At 46.9% G+C, this 20,000-nt stretch overlaps 1 protein-coding gene across 1 annotated transcript in view; it reads right to left on the bottom strand.

Moving 5' to 3' along the window:
• LOC138365516 (rap guanine nucleotide exchange factor 6-like) overlaps positions 1–20,000 on the bottom strand; it is a 261,295-nt gene that overhangs the window by 36,291 nt on the left and 205,004 nt on the right. The window contains exon 3 of the mRNA XM_069325845.1: positions 6,877–7,004. Within this exon, the coding sequence (XP_069181946.1) occupies positions 6,877–7,004 (128 nt within the window). The remainder of the gene's footprint in view (positions 1–6,876; positions 7,005–20,000) is intronic.

The raw sequence follows: 20,000 nt of genomic DNA, 5'->3' as shown, positions 1-20,000 counted from the left end.
GGAGTCGTAGGGATAAGGGCCCGGGTTCGATTCCTTACCGAGGCAGAAATAAATGGCCAGAGTTTCCTTCACCCAGATGCCCTTGATGTGTTATGGGGCATCAGGGTGCGCGTCTCACACTGGCCGGGTACAAGAATGGGGGGAGGAGGAGGAGGGCAGGAGATCCAGGAGTTCTAATTCTTGGCCAGACACCAGGAGGAGAGAACATGGAGAACTCAGCTCTTGACCAGACACCAGGAGGAGAGAACATGGAGAACTCAGCTCTTGGCCAGACACCAGGAGGAGAGAACATGGAGAACTCAGCTCTTGGCCAGACACCAGGAGGAGAGAACATGGAGAACTCAGCTCTTGGCCAGACACCAGGAGGAGAGAACATGGAGAACTCAGCTCTTGGCCAGACACCAGGAGGAGAGAACATGGAGAACTCAGCTCTTGGCCAGACACCAGGAGGAGAGAACATGGAGAACTCAGCTCTTGGCCAGACACCAGGAGGAGAGAACATGGAGAACTCAGCTCTTGGCCAGACACCAGGAGGAGAGAACATGGAGAACTCAGCTCTTGGCCAGACACCAGGAGGAGAGAACATGGAGAACTCAGCTCTTGGCCAGACACCAGGAGGAGAGAACATGGAGAACTCAGCTCTTGACCAGAACAGATCTGAGACAGCCAGGAAGACTTCCTCTACACCAAGCATTACACGTGGCCGAGTGGGCTACACCGCACCAGTACACCCCCGGCAGCAGAAGACATCCTGAAATATGACTTACAGTGATTTGGTTCATTAATTTAAAGAGTGGCGGAGAATCTCTCGGGGATGTAGGATGTATTAGTGTGAGAATGGCAGTTTTGTTGCACCATCTTGAGCTTTTAGTTTAATTGGATTATATCGTGACCTGTCTCACGAGGACGACAGTGTAAGGATAGCGAGTCTCAAGGAACAGCGAGACACTTACTCGCTCATCTTCCTTTATTACGCCTGCTTGAGGTTATCTTGAGGTTATCTTGAGATGATTTCTTAGCGTCCCCGCGGCCCGGTCCTCGACCAGGCCTCCTTTTTGTTACACATCCCCAGGAAGCAGCCCGTAGCAGCTGTCTAACTCCCAGGTACCTATTTACTGCTAGGTGAACAGGGGCATCAAGGTGAAAGGAACTCTGCCCGTTTGTTTCCGCCTCCACTGGGGATCGAACCCGGACCCTCAGGACTACGAATGTCGAGCGGTGTGCACTCAGCCGTCAGGCCCTCCCTCACGCTACAGTCACCGTCGGTACATTAACTTAAGGTTGTCTTGACACTCAAGTCCTCAGTAACACGGGAAGATCCGGAACAATGTTGTTCAAAGATGAACAAAGTTGTTCATCCTCATAAACAATTAACAGGTTGTTAAGGGGAGCCATTGATGGTTTGTTCTCGTTCTCTTGTGTTTTGTTGATGTAGTGTTGGTAAATCCCCCAGCACCACCTTGGAGTAATCCCCAGCACCACCTGGCAGTAATCCCCAGCGCCACCTGGCAGTAATCCCCCAGCACCACCTGGCAGTAATCCCCAGCACCACCTGTCAGTAATCCCCAGCACCACCTGGCAGTAATCCCCAGCGCCACCTGGCAGTAATCCCCAGCACCACCTGGCAGTAATCCCCAGCGCCACCTGGCAGTAATCCCCAGCACCACCTGGCAGTAATCCCCAGCGCCACCTGGCAGTAATCCCCAGCACCACCTGGCAGTAATCCCCAGCGCCACCTGGGAGTAATCCCCAGCGCCACCTGGCAGTAATCCCCAGCACCACCTGGCCGGAGTCAATATTCACATAATGTTAACTGTTATCCCTAAAACTGTCTGGTTTTCCCGTAACCCAACATCAGTTTAATTCCTCAATTACTGTAAACAGGGAACCGCTCGCCCCCTAAAAAAAATATATCCTTCAATTATATTTTTTGTTTGCTTAGCATAATTGCTCTTATCTAGCGGCGTGCTGGCCTAGTGGTGCCAGTTCTGGCCTCGTGGTGGTGGTGAAGAACCTTTTCCAGCTTCGTCTTGTGCTTGACAAGGTACGGGCTCCAGGCTGGGGCCGCATACTCCAGGGTTGGTCTTATATATGTGGCATACAAGGTTCTGAATGATTCCTTAAATGAGTTTCTAAAGACAGTTCTGATGTTACCCAGCCTCGCATACGCCGCTGATGATATCCTTTTGATGTGGGCTTCAGGAGACAGGTTAAGTGTGTCATCAACCCCCAGATCTTTCTTTATCCTTGGAAGATTTCACTTCCCCGTTGGTATCTTGTGTCTGGCCTCCGGCGCCCTCCATCTACCTTCATTACTTTACATTCACTTCAGTTAAACTCTAGTAGCCATTTGTTACATCATACTTTTAGTTTGTCCAGGTCACCAGGTAGTCTTTCGTTGTCTTTATGTCTTAAAACTCCTCTTAAATTTCACATCAACTGCAAAAATTGAGAGGAATGAGCTTATTCCTTCTGGAAGCTCGTTTAATATATGAAAAACAGGATAGGTCCCAGGACTGAACCCTGTGGGACTCCGCTAGTGACATCTCGCTACTCTGAGATGTCACCAATCACAGTGACTCGCTGCCTTCTGTTGGTTAGGTACTCCCTTATCCACTGGAGTACTTAATTCCTGTCACTCCTCCCTGCTTCTCTAACTTACGCATTAGTCTCCAGATTGCCAGGGTTTTCAGACAATAAAAACGATGTAGTTCGCTCTCTCTCTCTGCTTAGCTAAATTGAGAGGAATGAGTTTATTCCTCTGAATTATGGTGTTCAGTCCCTGAGCCCATTATGTGTCCTTTCCACTACCGCCCACAAGATGGGTATGGGGTGCATAATAAATGAACTGAACTAAACTAACTCTCTCTCTCTCTCTCTCTCTCTCTCTCTCTCTCTCTCTCTCTCTCTCTCTCTCTCTCTCTCTCTCTCTCTTCTCTTCTCTATTTTGTGTCGCCTAGTCATAAAATTCTATTGGCCTTATGAGGCAAAATTTGCCAGTCCTGAACCCGGGCTGGTGATATGTTACAAAGTTATTTCTTTCCAGATGTTCTACTGGTTGTTCTTCCCAATCTTGTGCATAACTGCATCACCTTACATAGTTAGGGACACCAGTGTGGTGGTGATGCTGTGGTGGAGGTGCTGTGGCGGGGAAGCCCAACAGAAGCAACACATCCCTACAGCTGTGGAGGTGCGCAGTAGTCAGTAGTACTTCCGATGTCAGATAACACACTCCCTGGCACGGCTCACATCACAATCACCCTCCTGTGTATGGCCAGGTCACCATCCCGTGTATGGCTCTCACTCTCCTCCCTCTCTCACAATCCCCGTGTATGCCCCCTCACACACACACCCCACTCTGGCCACTGAAGCGGAGAGAATGACAGGATTTAGCTGATAAATCAATCAACGGTTTGTAATTATCTGGCCGGTGGCGTCCTAACTTAGTTTGTGAGATTCGACCAACCGCAAAATACTGCGGAATATGCTAACAGCGACAAACAATAGTTTTGTTGTGTGTTATTGACTACACACGAGACGAGAGAGAGAGAGAGAGAGAGAGAGAGAGAGAGAGAGAGAGAGAGAGAGAGAGAGAGAGAGAGAGAGAGAGAGAGAGAGAGAGAGAGAGAGAGACAGAGAGAGAGAGAGAGAGAGAGAGAGAGAGAGAGAGAGAGAGAGAGAGAGAGAGAGAGAGAGAGAGAGAGAGAGAGAGAGAGAGAGAGAGAGAGAGAGAGAGAGACAGACAGACAGAGAGAGAGCAGAGAGAAAGAAAAAGGCAATATTATAAAGATGTAGGATTAACATCACATCAATGGTCCTCAGTGCTAAAGACAGAACGCTCCTGCCTCTCACAGTTGCTGGACCACTATGACATGACCTTAGATGCCATGGAAGACAAGCAAAACGTTGATGTAATATACACAGATTGTGCAAAACCTTTCCACATATGTAACCATGTTGTTATAATGCACAAAAGGCACACAAAATTAATTACTGGCAAAACAGGCAGATTGATCTACAATTTCCTAACAAACAGAACCTAATGTGAAAAAGTCGACAAAATAAAATCCGGACCATCAACCGTGAAGAGCTCAGTCCCCCAGGGTACTGTGCTTGCTACAGTACTTTTTCTCATCCTCACATCGCACATAGACAAGGACACAACCTATAGTACTGTACCTTCCTTTGCAGATGATGCTATATTTTTTATATTAGAGTTGACAGTATATAGGACACAGTAAATCTGATGGTTATCAGATCGTTCAATGGGCCACAAAAAATATTATGAGGTTTATTGAAGACAAGCCCCAGCTCCTTCGATATGGAAAAACGAAAATATAAAAACAGAAACCCTATATAAAACGCAGTCAAATCACACCATAGAACGAAAGAGCAATGTCAACAATTTGCGTGTAATCATATCGAAAGACCTTACCATTTAAGAACACAATAAAGTAGCCGTCACAACTGCAAGAAAAAGGACAGGCTGGATAACAAGAACCTTTCACACAAGAGATGGCACACCAATGATGGTAATTCTTAAGACATTGGTGATCTCTAGGGGTCCATAGTGTATTACAATAACAGCCTCATTCAACGCTGCAGAAATTGCTGACCTGGAGAGCAGGCAAAGATCTGTTGCTGCCTGAATCCATTCAATAAAATATCTAAATTATTATGACTCCCCTAAAATTTTTAAATCTGTATTTTCTAGAGCGCAGGCGGGAGAGATACATAATAATTTACACGTGGTAAATAATTGAGGGGCTGGTTCCAAACCTGCACACAGAAATAACATCACATGAGACGAGAAGACATGGCAGGATGTGCAGAATATCTTCGTAGAAAAGCAGAGGTGCAACAGGTACTCTGAGAGAGAACTCTATCAACATCAGAGTTCTGAGACTGTTCAACACGCTTCCATTGCATATAAGGGACATAACTGGCCGACACCTCACGGTGTTCAAGAGAGAGAACTATCAACATCAGAGACCCGAGACTGTTCAACACGCTTCCACTACACATAAGGGACATAACTGGCCGACCCCTCACAGTGTTCAAGAGAGAACTATCACCATCAGAGTCCCGAGACTGTTCAACACGCTTCCACTACACATAAGGGACATAACTAGCCGACCCCTCACAGTGTTCAAGAGAGAACTATCACCACCAGAGGCCCGAGACTGTTCAACACGCTTCCACTACACATAAGGGACATAACTGGCAGACCCCTCACAGTGTTCAAGAGAGAACTATCACCATCAGAGGCCCGAGACTGTTCAACACGCTTCCACTACACATAAGGGACATAACTGGCCGACCCCTCACAGTGTTCATGAGAGAACTATCAAGATCAGAGGCCCGAGACTGTTCAACACGCTTCCACTACACATAAGGGACATAACTGGCCGACCCCTCACAGTGTTCAAGAGAGAACTCGACAAACACCTCCAAAGGATACCTGATCAACCAGGCTGTGACTCATACGTCAGGCTGCGAGCAGCCGCGTCCAACAGCCTGGTTAACCAGACCCCTAACCAGGTCTGGTCAGAGACCGGGCCGCGGGAACGTTGATCCTTGGAACCATTGCAAGGTAACCATGTGGTACTCGCACATGGGGACACAGTTTGAAGCTTGATACCTAAACGAGCTACAGAACCATTAGAAAGAATTTGTCCAATATCAGAGTAGTTAACAAATAGATTTCATACACAGTTTCAAATGTAAATATGATGGAGCCTAATTGGCTCAGCAACCTGTCAGTTAGTTGATTGACAATTGAGAGGCGGGACCAAAGAGCCAAAGCTCAATCCCCACAAGCACAATTAGGCGAGCACAATAAGGTGAGTCCTACTCACCCACTCTATATACCCACACATACCCATGACAAGCCGCCAGCTTCCTGCCCTCGTCGAGGCCACTAGTATTAGTGGCCCTCAGGTAAATTCAGGTCAAATTAAATAATTACCCATACATGCCCCCCACACACGCACTGCCTACCAGTTGGTTCAATAAATCCCTGAACTATATGTTTAACAGCTCTCTCACCCTGTCCATGGAGGACAGAAGAAAATGTATATATGCTGGTTAGCATTGTAAATGTCTGGCCACGTCTGTGGTAAAAAAAAAAAATAATAATAATAATAATAATAATAATAATAATAATAATAATAATAAAACTGCCTACCAGTCTTCCATATAAGTGATAAAACATGCAGTAATATCACAAAACACAAAATATTCGCTTATATTAATTTATTTATTTATTTCATTCCTGAAAGAAATGTCCACAAGCACACGATTAATAATTAAATTAACTTGCACACAAAGTTAATTTATCGCGTGTAGACATCCCGCGCCATCTACTAGCGAACTGGGGAACCTGACGGCCCCAGAGGGCTCTGGCCTTCACCGTTTGGTCGATAGATGGCAGCACACAACAGGGGCCCACAGTCTTATAATAACACTCGCTCTAACCCCATTATGTGCTCACATATCACTAAAACTGGTTCTATAAATATAATTTAGAAGCATGCGTGGACGTCACTAACAAAATGGTAAAATTGATAAAATATAGAGGCTATATTTACGTTGTTTCATAAACAAAAATGGTACATAGGTAACTATTATTTCCCTTTAATGATCTATGTTTATACGGCGATTTTATTTAAGAAGTACAAAATTATAATCTTTCTTGGCGATTAATATGTAACGAAAAGCCAACCGATTTGCACAACAAAGAAATCTTATAGTTACCCATTACAGATAATCTGAGAACGAAGCTACAGACGTTCAGAGAAAACGAAACCTGAAGCCAAGCTATAGGTAACTCAAATAAAAGTTTAATCTCCACAGAATTCCTACATGAACACTCACCAGTAGAGGATGTCGTTGGCATAGTGGATCTGGTACCTGACGGTGTGGCAGAGGGCACGTAGGGCCGGCTCTCGCAGCCAGCACAGGGCCTCCATACCCCGCAGGCAGCCATAGATCATCTCCAGGTCCTGGGGAAGAAGAAGACATTCCACTTGAGTACACATTTGACTTACGGCAAGAGGTTTGGTTAGGTTAGTTCATTAAAATGTAGTCCATACTCATCCTGTGAGCGGTAGTGGACCCCATACCCATCCTGTGGGTGGTAGTGGACCCCATACCCATCCTGTGAGTGGTAGTGGACCCATACCCATTCTGCGAGTGGTAGTGGACCCATACCCATCCTGTGAGTGGTAGTGGACCCTATACCCCTCCTGCGAGTGGTAATAGACCCAATACCCATCCTGTGAGTGGCGGTAGTGGGAACCCATACTCATCCTATGGCTGATACTGGGAAAGGTTGCAGACAGCATATAATGGGCTCAGGAACTGAATCCCAAAAATCACTTAATTTAGCAAGTTACAGTGTTGATAAGTTAGCTACATAGTTTAATGTACATACGTTTTTTATAGCAAAACGGGTTCAAGACCACGCCAATCACTAAGCAAAGAAATTTACATTCGTGGTGAGCTAATTATATATAATTAGCTAATTAGCTAATATAATTATGAGTTGACAAGGAGTCCAACGTTGTGGCAGTGACTGCCAGTGGGTATGGCTCCGTCACCTAACTTAATCATCAAAGATGTGTCTTAAGTACTTCTTGCGGTTGAGATTCAGCTCTAGGGGCCCCCCCCCCCCACTTCATTCACTACGTCAATCCACTTCTTCACAATCCTGACACTGAAGAACACCTCCAAAGGATACCTGATCAACCAGGCTGTGACTCATACGGCATACTGCGAGCAGCCGCAACAGCCTGGTTGACCAGTCCAGCAACCAGGAGGCCTAGTCAGAGGCCTGATCAGAGGCCTATCTTGAGATCTTGAGGTTATCTTGAGATGATTTCGGGGCTTTAGTGTCCCCGAGGCCCGGTCCTCGACCAGGCCTCCACCTCCAGAAGCAACCCGTGACAGCTGACTAACACCCAGGTACCTATTTTACTGTTAGGTAACAGGGGCATAGGGTGAAAGAAACTCTGCCCATTGTTTCTCTCCGGCGCCCGGGATCGACCCCGGGGCCACAGGATCACAAGTCCAGCGTACTGTCCGCTCGGCCGACCGGCTCCCGGCCTGGTCAAGGGTTAATTATACAAATGTATAATTGATAACCTTGACCACCCCAAAAGTACTGAAGAAAAAACCCACCAGAGTGTTTATAAGTTTACTTCTTAAATAATAGATTTTTACTTTCCATGACAATTGGGTGAATTATTTTATATTAAAACGATGTTTTTGTAATTGAAAATTACGAAAAGCCTGAAAAATCTCGACAAAATAATGTTTAACAAAAATCGGAAGCCCAGTAGAAACTTTTTTCATCACTGTGTATGCAAATAAAAGCCTTTACGCTTTTATGATCAGTTCAACACCTCCACGAGGACAGCAACAAAGGTTCACTGATATCAACGCAACAATTGCATGTGTGTGCAATCATGGTAAGATACCGGCAGCTGAGTAACCTAACCGAGAGGGAAGAGGGGAGAGAAGGTGGGGAGAGAGAGGGGAGGAGAGAGGAGCAGGGGAGAGAGAAGAGAGGGGAAAAATAGTAGGAAATATAAATATATTCAAGAACAGAACTTCCCAGGCCAACGACGGAGCCGCAATAGCAGCCTCGAGACATTGACCACACACCATTCTGGATCAACGATTAAGTCAATTAAGGTAGCTCAGTCGATTAAGGCAGTGTCCGGGATGTTCTCGGACGCAGGTTCGAATCCTCGTCACGGCCGTTGTGGATTTGTTCATGTGATGCATCACGTTAGTGTGATCTCTGTGTGTAACCATTCTGGATTATTTCGAGGAAAACTTCCTTGGCTATTGGACTTCAAACGACTGATGAAGATTAAGCCACCCAAAAGGTGACACGGGCATGAATAGCCCGTAAGTGGTGGCCCTTTTGAGCCATTACCAGTATCAAGAGCTGATACTGGAGATCTGTGGAGGTGCGACTGCACCCTGCGTGACGGGAGATGTCTCCCGTCCTTCAAACGACTCCAAGGTAGAGTATTTTATAGGGACGTGTTACCACCCACCAATACCACGTTACCTTCTCCTTGGCCGGTATCATAAGGCTCCCCAGAAGGACTTGACCTGCCTTACTCCTAAGAGACCATAAGACATAAACACAGCACTCCCTTTCTCTCTACCCTGGGACACAGCAGAGACACTCAGGCAGGAGAAACCATCTACAATACGACATGGAACGGAAATCTAACCTATCTGGACCCAGACTTCCCAACTTACGTCAGACAAAGTCACAGTGGGCTTTTTGGTTTAGGCTAAACACCAGTCTAAAAAAAAAATAAATTAAGCCTGTCGACGACTTTACAATAATAATGACTCAGACAATGACCCCAATACACCTACTGTAACTCTGTAGCACTTTCCACCACCGCCCACGGGATGGGTATGGGTTGCATAATCAAGAAAGAAATTGAATTGAATTCCGTAACTCCAATAGACAAAAGACTCGAGATATATTCCAAAGCAGCGCACGGGATATGTAACATACGTGATGGTAAATGATTTACGAAACCCATTAATCATATCTCACCTGACACACTTACATATAGGTGTTCACAGGTGGGTGGCGAGCGGCGTCATGCCCGCATGCGGCCTTGACCGTACTCAATGCGGCCTTCGTAAGCAATTCAAAATCAATGAAACTTGATTTGCAAGTTTGGGTATAACTTAATTGAGTGCACACAGCGCATAATACTGTGTACATAGTCTCTATGTACACAGCGCATAGTACTGTGTACATTATACTGTGTACATAGTCTGTGTGTACATAAAATAACTACAACCCCCAGATAACTCATTTTAATTGATATTAAATTAAATATTAAATAAGCGATTCCAACAGGAAAATATCATGAAACCATATATATCTATAATATGTGTATTTTTCTATCTAAAAATGCTATTTTTGCATCTAATACAAGTCCTTGGGGCATACACCATACGCCGGACAGTCATACAGTTGATAGCTACAGCTCTCTGGAACAATGATGTATTTCACACCATATTCAATGATATCTGCATTTTCCCCACATCATGCCTCCCAGTTCTCGCGTAGTGGGTTACCTCGCCTTGATTTCGGGACTCAGCGACCCCGCGGCCCGGTCCCTGACCAGGCCTCCTGGTTGCTGGACTGGTTAACCAGGCTGTTGGACGTGGCTGCTCGCAGCCTAACAATGTGTCGGACAGTACATACGAGGTACGAATGTACGTATGCTACGTCTGAGGTATGTTAGGTTATCTTGTTATCTTGAGGTTATCTTGAGATGATTTCGGGGCTTAGTGTCTCCGCGACCCGGTCCTCGACCAGGCCTCCTTTTTGTTACACCCCCCCCCAGGAAGCAGCCCGTAGCAGCTGTCTAACTCCCAGGTACCTATTTACTGCTAGCTGAACAGGGCATGAGGGTAAAACTCTGCCCATTTGTTTCCGCCTCCACCGTGGATCGAACCCGGAACCCTAGGACTACGAATCCCGAGCGCTCTCCACTCAGCCCTCAGGCCCCCTTCTAGGTGTTGTCATGTTAGACCACAGTATCGTACCAGAGCCTTAATATACTCCCCTTACCTGGGGACCTCAGCCTTTCACAAGGATCTTTTGGCATTATATTGTCCCTGCCGCAGTATGATGCGGGTATCTTGGTTAATTTCCGCGACTGTCGCTTTTAAATGTTAGTTATATCACTCTGCAGCTCTCACGGGCCAGATTCACGAAGCAGTTACGCAAGCACTTACGAACCTGGGCCAGATTCACAAAGTAGTTACGCAAGCACTTACGAACCTGTCCATCTTTTCCCAATCTTTGGCGGCTTTGTTTACAATTATTAAACAGTTAATGAGCTCCGAAGCACCAGGAGGCCGTTTATAACAATAACAACAGTTGATTGGCAAGTTTTCATGCTTGTAAACTGTTTAATAAATGTAACCAAAGCCGTCAAAGATTGAGGAAAGATGTACACGTTCGTAAGTGCATGCGTAAGTGCTTTCGTGAATCTGGTTCCAGGAGTTTGCTGTCTTATCCTGCGCCAGGTCGGTGACGTAGTTAGGGGCTTCGCAGCTGAGTGGACAGCGCTCGGGGGTCGTAGTCCTAAGGGCCCGGATTCGATTCCCGGTAGAGACAGAGATAAATGGGAGGAGTTTCTTTAACCTGATACGCCCTGTTCACCTAGCACTAAATAGGTACCTGGGAGTTAGACAGCTGCTAGGGGCTGCTTCCTGGGGATGTATGTGTGTGTGTGTGTGTGTACTCACCTAGTTGTGTCTGCAGGATCGAGCACTGACTCTTGGATTACTGTATGTGCGTGTGTGTGTGTGTGTGTGTGTGTGTGTGTGTGTGTGTGTGTGTGTGTGTGTGTGTGTGTGTGTGTGTGTGTGTGTGTGTGTGTGTGTGTGTGTGTTTTACACAAGTTTCTGAATGCCGTTCGTATGTTGGCCTGCCTGGCATATGCCGCTGATGTTATCCGCTTGATATGTGCTGCAGGAGACAGGTCTGGCGTGATATCAACCCCCAAGTCTTTTTCCTTCTCTGACTCCTGAAGAATTTCCTCTCCCAGATGATACCTTGTATCTGGCCTCCTGCTCCCTACACCTATCTTCATTACATTACATTTGGTTGGGTTAAACTCTAACAACCATTTGTTCGACCATTCCTTCAGCTTGTCTAGGTCTTCTTGAAGCCTCAAACAGTCCTCTCTGTCTTAATCTTTCTCATAATTTTGGCATCGTCCGCAAACATTGAGAGAAATGAATCTATACCCTCCGGGAGATCATTTACATATATCAGAAACAAGATAGGACCGAGTACAGAGCCCTGTGGGACTCCACTGGTGACTTCACGCCAATCGGAGGTCTCACCCCTCACCGTAACTCTCTGCTTCCTATTGCTTAGATACTCCCTTATCCACTGGAGCACCTTACCAGCTACACCTGCCTGTCTCTCCAGCTTATGTACCAGCCTCTTATGCGGTACTGTGTCAAAGGCTTTCCGACAATCCAAGAAAATGCAGTAAGGGGCAACTTACCCTGGAGTATGGCTTGGTAATCCTCTCGTAACACGCTCCTCCCTAACACACACACACACACACACACACACACACACACACACACACACACACACACACACACACACACACACACACACACACACACACACACACACACACACACACACACACAGAAGTAGGTTCAGGAATCTGTACATCAGTTGATTGGCGGTCGAGAGACGGGGACCAAAGAGCCAGAGCTCAACCCAGCAAGCACAACAAGGTGAGTATACTCTCTCTCTCTCTCTCTCTCTCTCTCTCTCTCTCTCTCTCTCTCTCTCTCTCTCTCTCTCTCTCTCTCTCTCTCTCTCTCTCTCTCTCTCTCTCACCCTTATTCGACATCTTCTCATGCCATCTTATCTCCTGCAGCAAGATCCTCGAACGCCATACCATCTTTTTTTCCCTCCCTTCCCTCCCTGCATCCATCTCTTCCTTCCCCTCCCATGCACCTCCCACCCTAACGACCGTACCCCAGACTTCCTCCCACCTTCCCATTACCCCCATCCCTCCCATCCCTCCCACATCCCCCTCTCACAGGTCTCTGGGGATCACTCAAGCATCCCAGTCTCTTCCACCCCCCTTTCCCTTCCCCCTCCCTTACTGAATAATACACAAAGCATACACAAGGGGAGAGCAAGAAACCCACCACCACCTCCTGGTGTTATACACCACGAGTATAACGCAGTCACCCTTGTTGTTATCCTCAAGTATACTCCAACAACCTGTTTGGTGTAGAAATGAGCTGCTTCCATCTGTGTCCTGTCGTTGATATACTCTCGCCGGAATAACATCAATGTTCAGTAACTAGAATTGTCTAACAATAGTATACTGGTACTGATATAGGTACTAGCAGAGCCTAGCATACTATTTCAATAGCCTAGAATGCTATTTTAATAGCCTAGCATACTGTTTCAATAGCCTAGAATGCTATTTTAATAGCCTAGCATACTGTTTCAATAGCCTAGCATACTATTTCAACAGCCTAGCATACTATTTCAACAGCCTAGCATACTGTTTCAACAGCCTAGCATACTGTTTCAACAGCCTAGCATACTGTTTCAATAGCCTAGCATACTATTTCAACAGCCTAGCATACTAGTTCAACAGCATAGCATACTGTTTCAACAGCCTAACATACTATTTCAATAGCCTAGCATACTGTTTCAATAGCCTAGCATACTATTTCAACAGCCTAGCATACTAGTTCAACAGCATAGCACACTGTTTCAACAGCCTAACATACTATTTCAATAGCCTAGCATACTGTTTCAATAGCCTAGCATACTATTTCAACAGCCTAGCATACTAGTTCAACAGCATAGCATACTGTTTGAACAGCCTAACATACTATTTCAATAGCCTAGCATGCTATTTTAATAGCTTAGCATACTACTCTATTGAGCAGCAGTGACTAAACTCGCCCTATACATACGTGTTGTAAGTGCCAAAATTACGTATCTAGGGATAGTTCCGTGAATCAATGTCCCCCTTCACCCGGTCTCTGACCAGGCCAGCTCCTGGTTGGTGCTCTGGTCAACCAGGCTGTTAGACACCGCTGCCTCACGTGTGCATCACAGCCCGGTTGATCAGGCCTCCTTTGGTTGCATCGAATAACAAGGCAACTCAATGTATTTTTTTGGGGGGGTGGGGGGTCTTAGGCCTATCACCCGTACGAGGGTTATTTAAGGCCCTGCCGGGCTCACCATAGCCCGTGCTACTTGGAACTTTTTGTTCCAAGTAGCGAATCTTAAACAACAACAACAACAGCTTACTAACCAACGACAAATATAACTTAACCCTAAATTATACTTTAGTCCAAGACTATAGTATACTTACAGTGCGTATATGCACGAGATATAGATCTCTCTGAGTATATTTCCCTTGATAATATACTTCACTACTAACTAAATTCAACAAAATCCAGCATTATAAATATATTTTTTTAAATAAAAGTACTTTGAGTTTCAAAAGCAGGTACTCTTGGTATATAATAAAAACAGCTGAGAGATTTACTTTGCATTTATGATTAATTGTTTGTGTACTTGAATTCTGTTGTCTCTTCGTCAATTATAGATGTAGACAGCAGAACCCACATAAGCCCACACCTCCACCCACCCACATACACCCACACCTCCACCCACCCACACCTCCACCCCACCCACATACGCCCACACCTCCACCCACCCACATACGCCCACACCTCCACCCACCCACACCTCCACCCCACCCACATATACCCACACCTCCACCCACCCACACCTCCACCCCACCCACATACGCCCACACCTCCACCCACCCACACCTCCACCCCACCCACATACGCCCACACCTCCCCACTCAGACCGCCACCTACCGGAGAAAGAGCTCACCCAGACGACACTTCCGCCTACACAAGATTGTAAACAAAGACTCCCTGTTGAATGAGCACTGGGCTCAAGAACGGGTTGCTTATGCAATAATGATCCCAATGTTGAGAGAGAGAGAGAGAGAGAGAGAGAGAGAGAGAGAGAGAGAGAGAGAGAGAGAGAGAGAGAGAGAGAGAGAGAGAGAGAGAGAGAGAGAGAGAGAGAGAGAGAGAGAGAGAGAGAGAGCGAGAGAGAGAGAGAGAGAGAGAGAGAGAGAGAGAGAGAGAGAGAGAGAGAGAGAGAGAGAGAGAGAGAGAGAGAGAGAGAGAGAGAGAGAGCGAGAGCGAGAGCGAGAGCGAGAGAGAGAGAGAGCGAGAGAGAGAGAGAGAGAGAGAGAGAGAGAGAGAGAGAGAGAGAGAGAGAGAGAGAGAGAGAGAGAGAGAGAGAGAGAGAGAGAGAGAGAGAGAGAGAGAGAGAGCGAGAGCGAGAGCGAGAGAGAGAGAGAGCGAGATAGAGAGAGAGAGAGAGAGAGAGAGAGAGAGAGAGAGAGAGAGAGAGAGAGAGAGAGAGAGAGAGAGAGAGAGAGCGAGAGCGAGAGCGAGAGAGAGAGAGAGAGAGAGAGAGAGAGAGAGAGAGAGAGAGAGAGAGAGAGAGAGAGCGCGAGAGCGAGAGAGAGAGAGAGAGCGAGATAGAGAGAGAGAGAGAGAGAGAGAGAGAGAGAGAGAGAGAGAGAGAGAGAGAGAGAGAGAGAGAGAGAGAGAGAGAGAGAGAGAGAGAGAGAGAGAGAGAGAGAGAGCGAGAGCGAGAGCGAGAGAGAGAGAGAGCGAGATAGAGAGAGAGAGAGAGAGAGAGAGAGAGAGAGAGAGAGAGAGAGAGAGAGAGAGAGAGAGAGAGAGAGAGAGAGAGAGAGAGCGAGATAGAGAGAGAGAGAGAGAGAGAGAGAGAGAGAGAGAGAGAGAGAGAGAGAGAGCGAGAGAGAGAGAGAGAGAGAGAGAGAGAGAGAGAGAGAGAGAGAGAGAGAGAGAGAGAGAGAGAGAGAGAGAGAGAGAGAGAGAGAGAGAGAGAGAGAGAGAGAGAGAGCGAGAGCGAGATAGCGAGAGAGAGGTGTTTAAGAGGCAGGCCACAGGGAGGGGTGACACCATTCCCACAGCAGCACTGGGGGTGTGGGATCACGAGGGGGGGGGGGGGGGGGAGGAAGGTCGCGAGCTGTGGCCATTGTCAGGGAGGGGGTCGAGGCGCTCAACAATGGAACAAGCAGAGTGCCTCGTTAACCCCTAGAGTTCACGGTGCCACCTGGCACCAGTTGTGGCACATACGTCACAGCCTCGTGCCCCCCCCCCCCCACACCACAACCCGCCCCCGCTCACCTAATCCGTCGCATTTGTTAACGGGATTGACCAATCCGTTAGAAAACAGACGTATTAGTTCAAATTAAGCCATATCTTAACTATGGGTTGCTTTCCTTGAGGTTACCTTGAGGTGATTTCGGGGCTTAGCGACCCCGCGGCCCGGTCCTCGACCAGGCCTCCTACTTTAAGATTTGTGGCAGGTCTTGAATTGTCTGCTCTCGCTGCCAAGTCTTAACGTAGACTTTTTTGGAAACGCATTGGTTAGGCCTATGGGCCCGCTCTCTCGATTTGTCACTCCGTAAACATTACAATCGTTTTGGCTAACCAGAAATGAACCAACCCAAGCAACCCATCTAACCCATCGAGGTTGACGCATGTAAAGCGTCAATATTCCGGTGCTTTAATGTTCATCAATGCGTCGCATCATCAACGGTTTAGTTAACTGCGTAAGAGATATGACGCATTAAGTGAGCGCTCGGATTGGCTGGCCTGGCAGTTTGAATTAGAATTTGAAACTTTTTCTCAACAACGTCTAAAGTCATTACAATAATGACTGGTTGTTATGGCTACCTGTACATGTGGGCTCCGAGCACAAACAGCCTCATTGAACAGGTAAGAACCAAGTAAGCCAGGACCCAGGCCGAGCAGGGCCAATACAAAAAAATAACTCTCGAAATCTAGCACAGGTAAACCTCCTTTGCACACACACGTGGGCAGTACAAATGCTGTGGTGAAAGGGGGGGGGGAGGGGGCAGAAGGAGCAGGGGGCCAAATTCACGAAGCAGTTACGCGAGTACTTACGAACGTGTACATCTTTCCTCAATCTTTGACGGCTTTGGTTACATTTATTAAACAGTTTACAAGCATGAAAACTTGCCAATCAACTGTTGCTATTGTTATAAACAGCCTCCTGGTGCTTCGGAGCTCATTAACTGTTTAATAATTGTAAACAAAGCCGCCAAAGATTGAGAAAAGTTGTACAGGTTCGTAAGTGCTTGCGTAACTGCTTCATGAATCTGGTCCCAGGTTCGTACGTGCTTGCGTAACTGCTTCATGAATCTGGCCCCAGGTTCGTACGTGCTTGCGTAACTGCTTCCTGAATCTGGCCCCAGGTTCGTACGTGCTTGTGTAACTGTTTCCTGAATCTGGCCCTCAGGTTCGTACGTGCTAGCGTAACTGCTTCCTGAATCTGGCCCCAGGTTCGTACGTGCTTGCGTAACTGCTTCCTGAATCTGGCCCCAGGTTCGTACGTGCTTGCGTAACTGCTTCATGAATTTGGCCCCAGGTTCGTACGTGCTTGCGTAACTGCTTCCTGAATCTGGCCCCAGATTCGTACATGCTTGCGTAACTACTTCCTGAATCTGGCCCCAGGTTCGTACGTGCTTGCGTAACTGCTTCCTGAATCTGGCCCTCAGGTTCGTACGTGCTAGCGTAACTGCTTCCTGAATCTGGCCCCAGATTCGTAAGTGCTTGCGTAACTGCTTTATGAATCTGGCCCCAGGTTCGTACGTGCTTGCGTAACTGCTTCCTGAATCTGGCCCTCAGGTTCGTACGTGCTAGCGTAACTGCTTCCTGAATCTGGCCCTCAGGTTCTTACGTGCTTGCGTAACTGCTTCATGAATCTGGCCCCAGGTTCGTACGTGCTTGCGTAACTGCTTCATGAATCTGGCCCCAGGTTCGTACGTGCTTGCGTAACTGCTTCCTGAATCTGGTCCTCAGGTTCGTACGTGCTAACGTAACTGCTTCCTGAATCTGGCCCTCAGGTTCGTACGTGCTAGCGTAACTGCTTCCTGAATCTGGCCCTCAGGTTCGTACGTGCTTGCATAACTGCTTCCTGAATCTGGCCCTCAGGTTCGTACGTGCTAGCGTAACTGCTTCCTGAATCTGGCCCTGAGGTTCGTACGTGCTAGCGTAACTGCTTCCTGAATCTGGCCCTCAGGTTCTTACATAATTCCAGACAAAAGTTGTTCTAACAATTCCAATATTGCCTGAGGCAGAACTTTTCAATCGGAGTTCCACTAACCTCCAGTATGGGAGTCGGTCGGCCGAGCGGACAGCACGCGGGACTTGTGATCCTGTGGTCCTGGGTTCGATCCCAGGCGCCGGCGAGAAACAATGGGCAGAGTTTCTTTCACCCTATGCCCCTGTTACCTAGCAGTAAATTAGGTACCTGGGTGTTGGTCAGCTGTCACGGGCTGCTTCCTGGGGGTGGAGGCCTGGTCGAGGACCGGGCCGCGGGGACACTAAAGCCCCGAAATCATCTCAAGATAACCTTCCACCAAGACAACCGCTGCAACAAGTACATAGAACAATCAAACAAAACATAAAAAAAACGAATCATTTAGCACAAAATAAATATAATTGTAATAAAAGTGTTTGTTAGTTTAGAATCAGCAATCAGTTTAGATTGCTGATTCGAGTGAGTTTAGAATCTCACACTCATTTGTATGAGATAAGAATCAGCAGTACAGGTTCATTTTGGGGGGGGAGTGCTTCCCTGATAAGAAGGTTCAGGATCACTCTGTGCGATATTATGCTCGCTTCCTGCAGGTCGGCGTTCAATCCCCGACCGTCCACAAGTGGTTGGGCATCATTCCTTTCCCCTCGTCCCATCCCAAATCCTTATCCTGACTTCTACCCAGTGCTATATAGTCGTAATGGCTTGACGCTTTGGTAAACCGGTCACAGGGATTACAGGCGCTGCAGGGACTAGCCAACCCAAGGGCAGGATTAATCAACCATTTACGCCACCACTGACGAAACCTCTATATCTTCCCTCAGTCATGGCGGCCTCGATTACATTTATTAAAGTGTTTACGAGGTTGGAAGCTTCACAGACACAAGGTTACAAATGTGTCTGTGAAGCATCTGCACCAGTACACACCTGCACCAGTACACACCTGCACCAGTACACACCGGCAACAGTTCAAGCGGTTGTGGGTGTCCCCCCCATTATAGCATCATTCTCCCCCCACATCCAGGGCGTGGGAGAGCTGGGGTTGAGCTTCTTTAGGTCAAGGTTAATTCCCCCGGAGTCTTCCAGCTTCCTGTGATGACCTTTGACCCCAGGTGCAGAGGTGTACTGGATGCCTGCCTCTCCTCCCCTACTGAGGAACTATCAGCCTGCCTCTCCTCCCTCACTGACACTCCCCAGTACACCCTGTCTCATCCCTGACCTGCTTGCTACCTGCTTGATGGGGTTCTGGGAGGTCTTCTACTCCCCAAGCCCGGCCCGAGGTCAGGCTTGACGTGTGAGAGTTTGGTCCACCAGGCTGTTGCTTGTAGCAGCCCGCAGGCCCACAGGCCCTGCCTACCTGCTGACGTACCCAGTACATCCCGCCAAACACACGACGAAAGTATGATGTTCTTACAACTTTCGAACAAGTTTTAGCACTTAACAACTGTACCAACCAATATAGCAAGTTGTAACAACCTTCTAATCTATATAAATAAAAAAATGTAAATGTTCGTTTGTTCAAAATCGCTAATCTCCGAAAATTCTTCACAGATTACTTTGAAACTTTGACACAACGTTCCATTCGCATACAAGAGTGTTTTTATATACCTACTAAATAGATGTCACGTCTGTGATAGGTAAAAACATGTTTTTTTTCTAAGAGAACCATTTGTTGCACATAAAAGCAACACACACTGTAATCTACGAAAGTTCTTCACCGATTGCTTTGAAATTTTGACACAACGTTCCATTTGAAAATGCGTGTGTTTTTATATATCTACTATATAGATGCCACATATGTGACAGGTAATAACATGCTTTTTTTGGAAAAACAACGCCATCTGTTGCACGTAAAAGCAACACATGCTATACCAATTATGTTACGATTCAATGCTTTCGATAGCATTGATAAATTGAATTTTCATAGATTTCTATTTATTTTCATTTTGATTTAATTATTTTTGTGACATTGCATTGGAACTGAGCTGTGTTGTTAACCATACCGTTGACTTCATGAGTATAGTTTATTTTGTTATATTTTTTCATTGTTTTTTTTTCGTTTTTGACAAGGGGATGAGGGATGGTGGGGAGGACGAGGGGACAAGGGACGGAGGAATGGTGGGAAGGACGAGGGAAGAGGAGAGGGTTGCTGAGCCACAGCAACGCGTGGCTGGGTACAGCTAGTCCGTCATAAAAACGTTATAACAACGAGATGAAACAACTTTATTTCAAGTTGTAACACGGGAATCATAGA

Source organism: Procambarus clarkii, chromosome 17 (genome assembly GCF_040958095.1).
Source record: "Procambarus clarkii isolate CNS0578487 chromosome 17, FALCON_Pclarkii_2.0, whole genome shotgun sequence".
NCBI classification, from domain to species: domain Eukaryota; kingdom Metazoa; phylum Arthropoda; class Malacostraca; order Decapoda; family Cambaridae; genus Procambarus; species Procambarus clarkii.
This window is presented reverse-complemented; position numbering and strand designations above follow the sequence as displayed.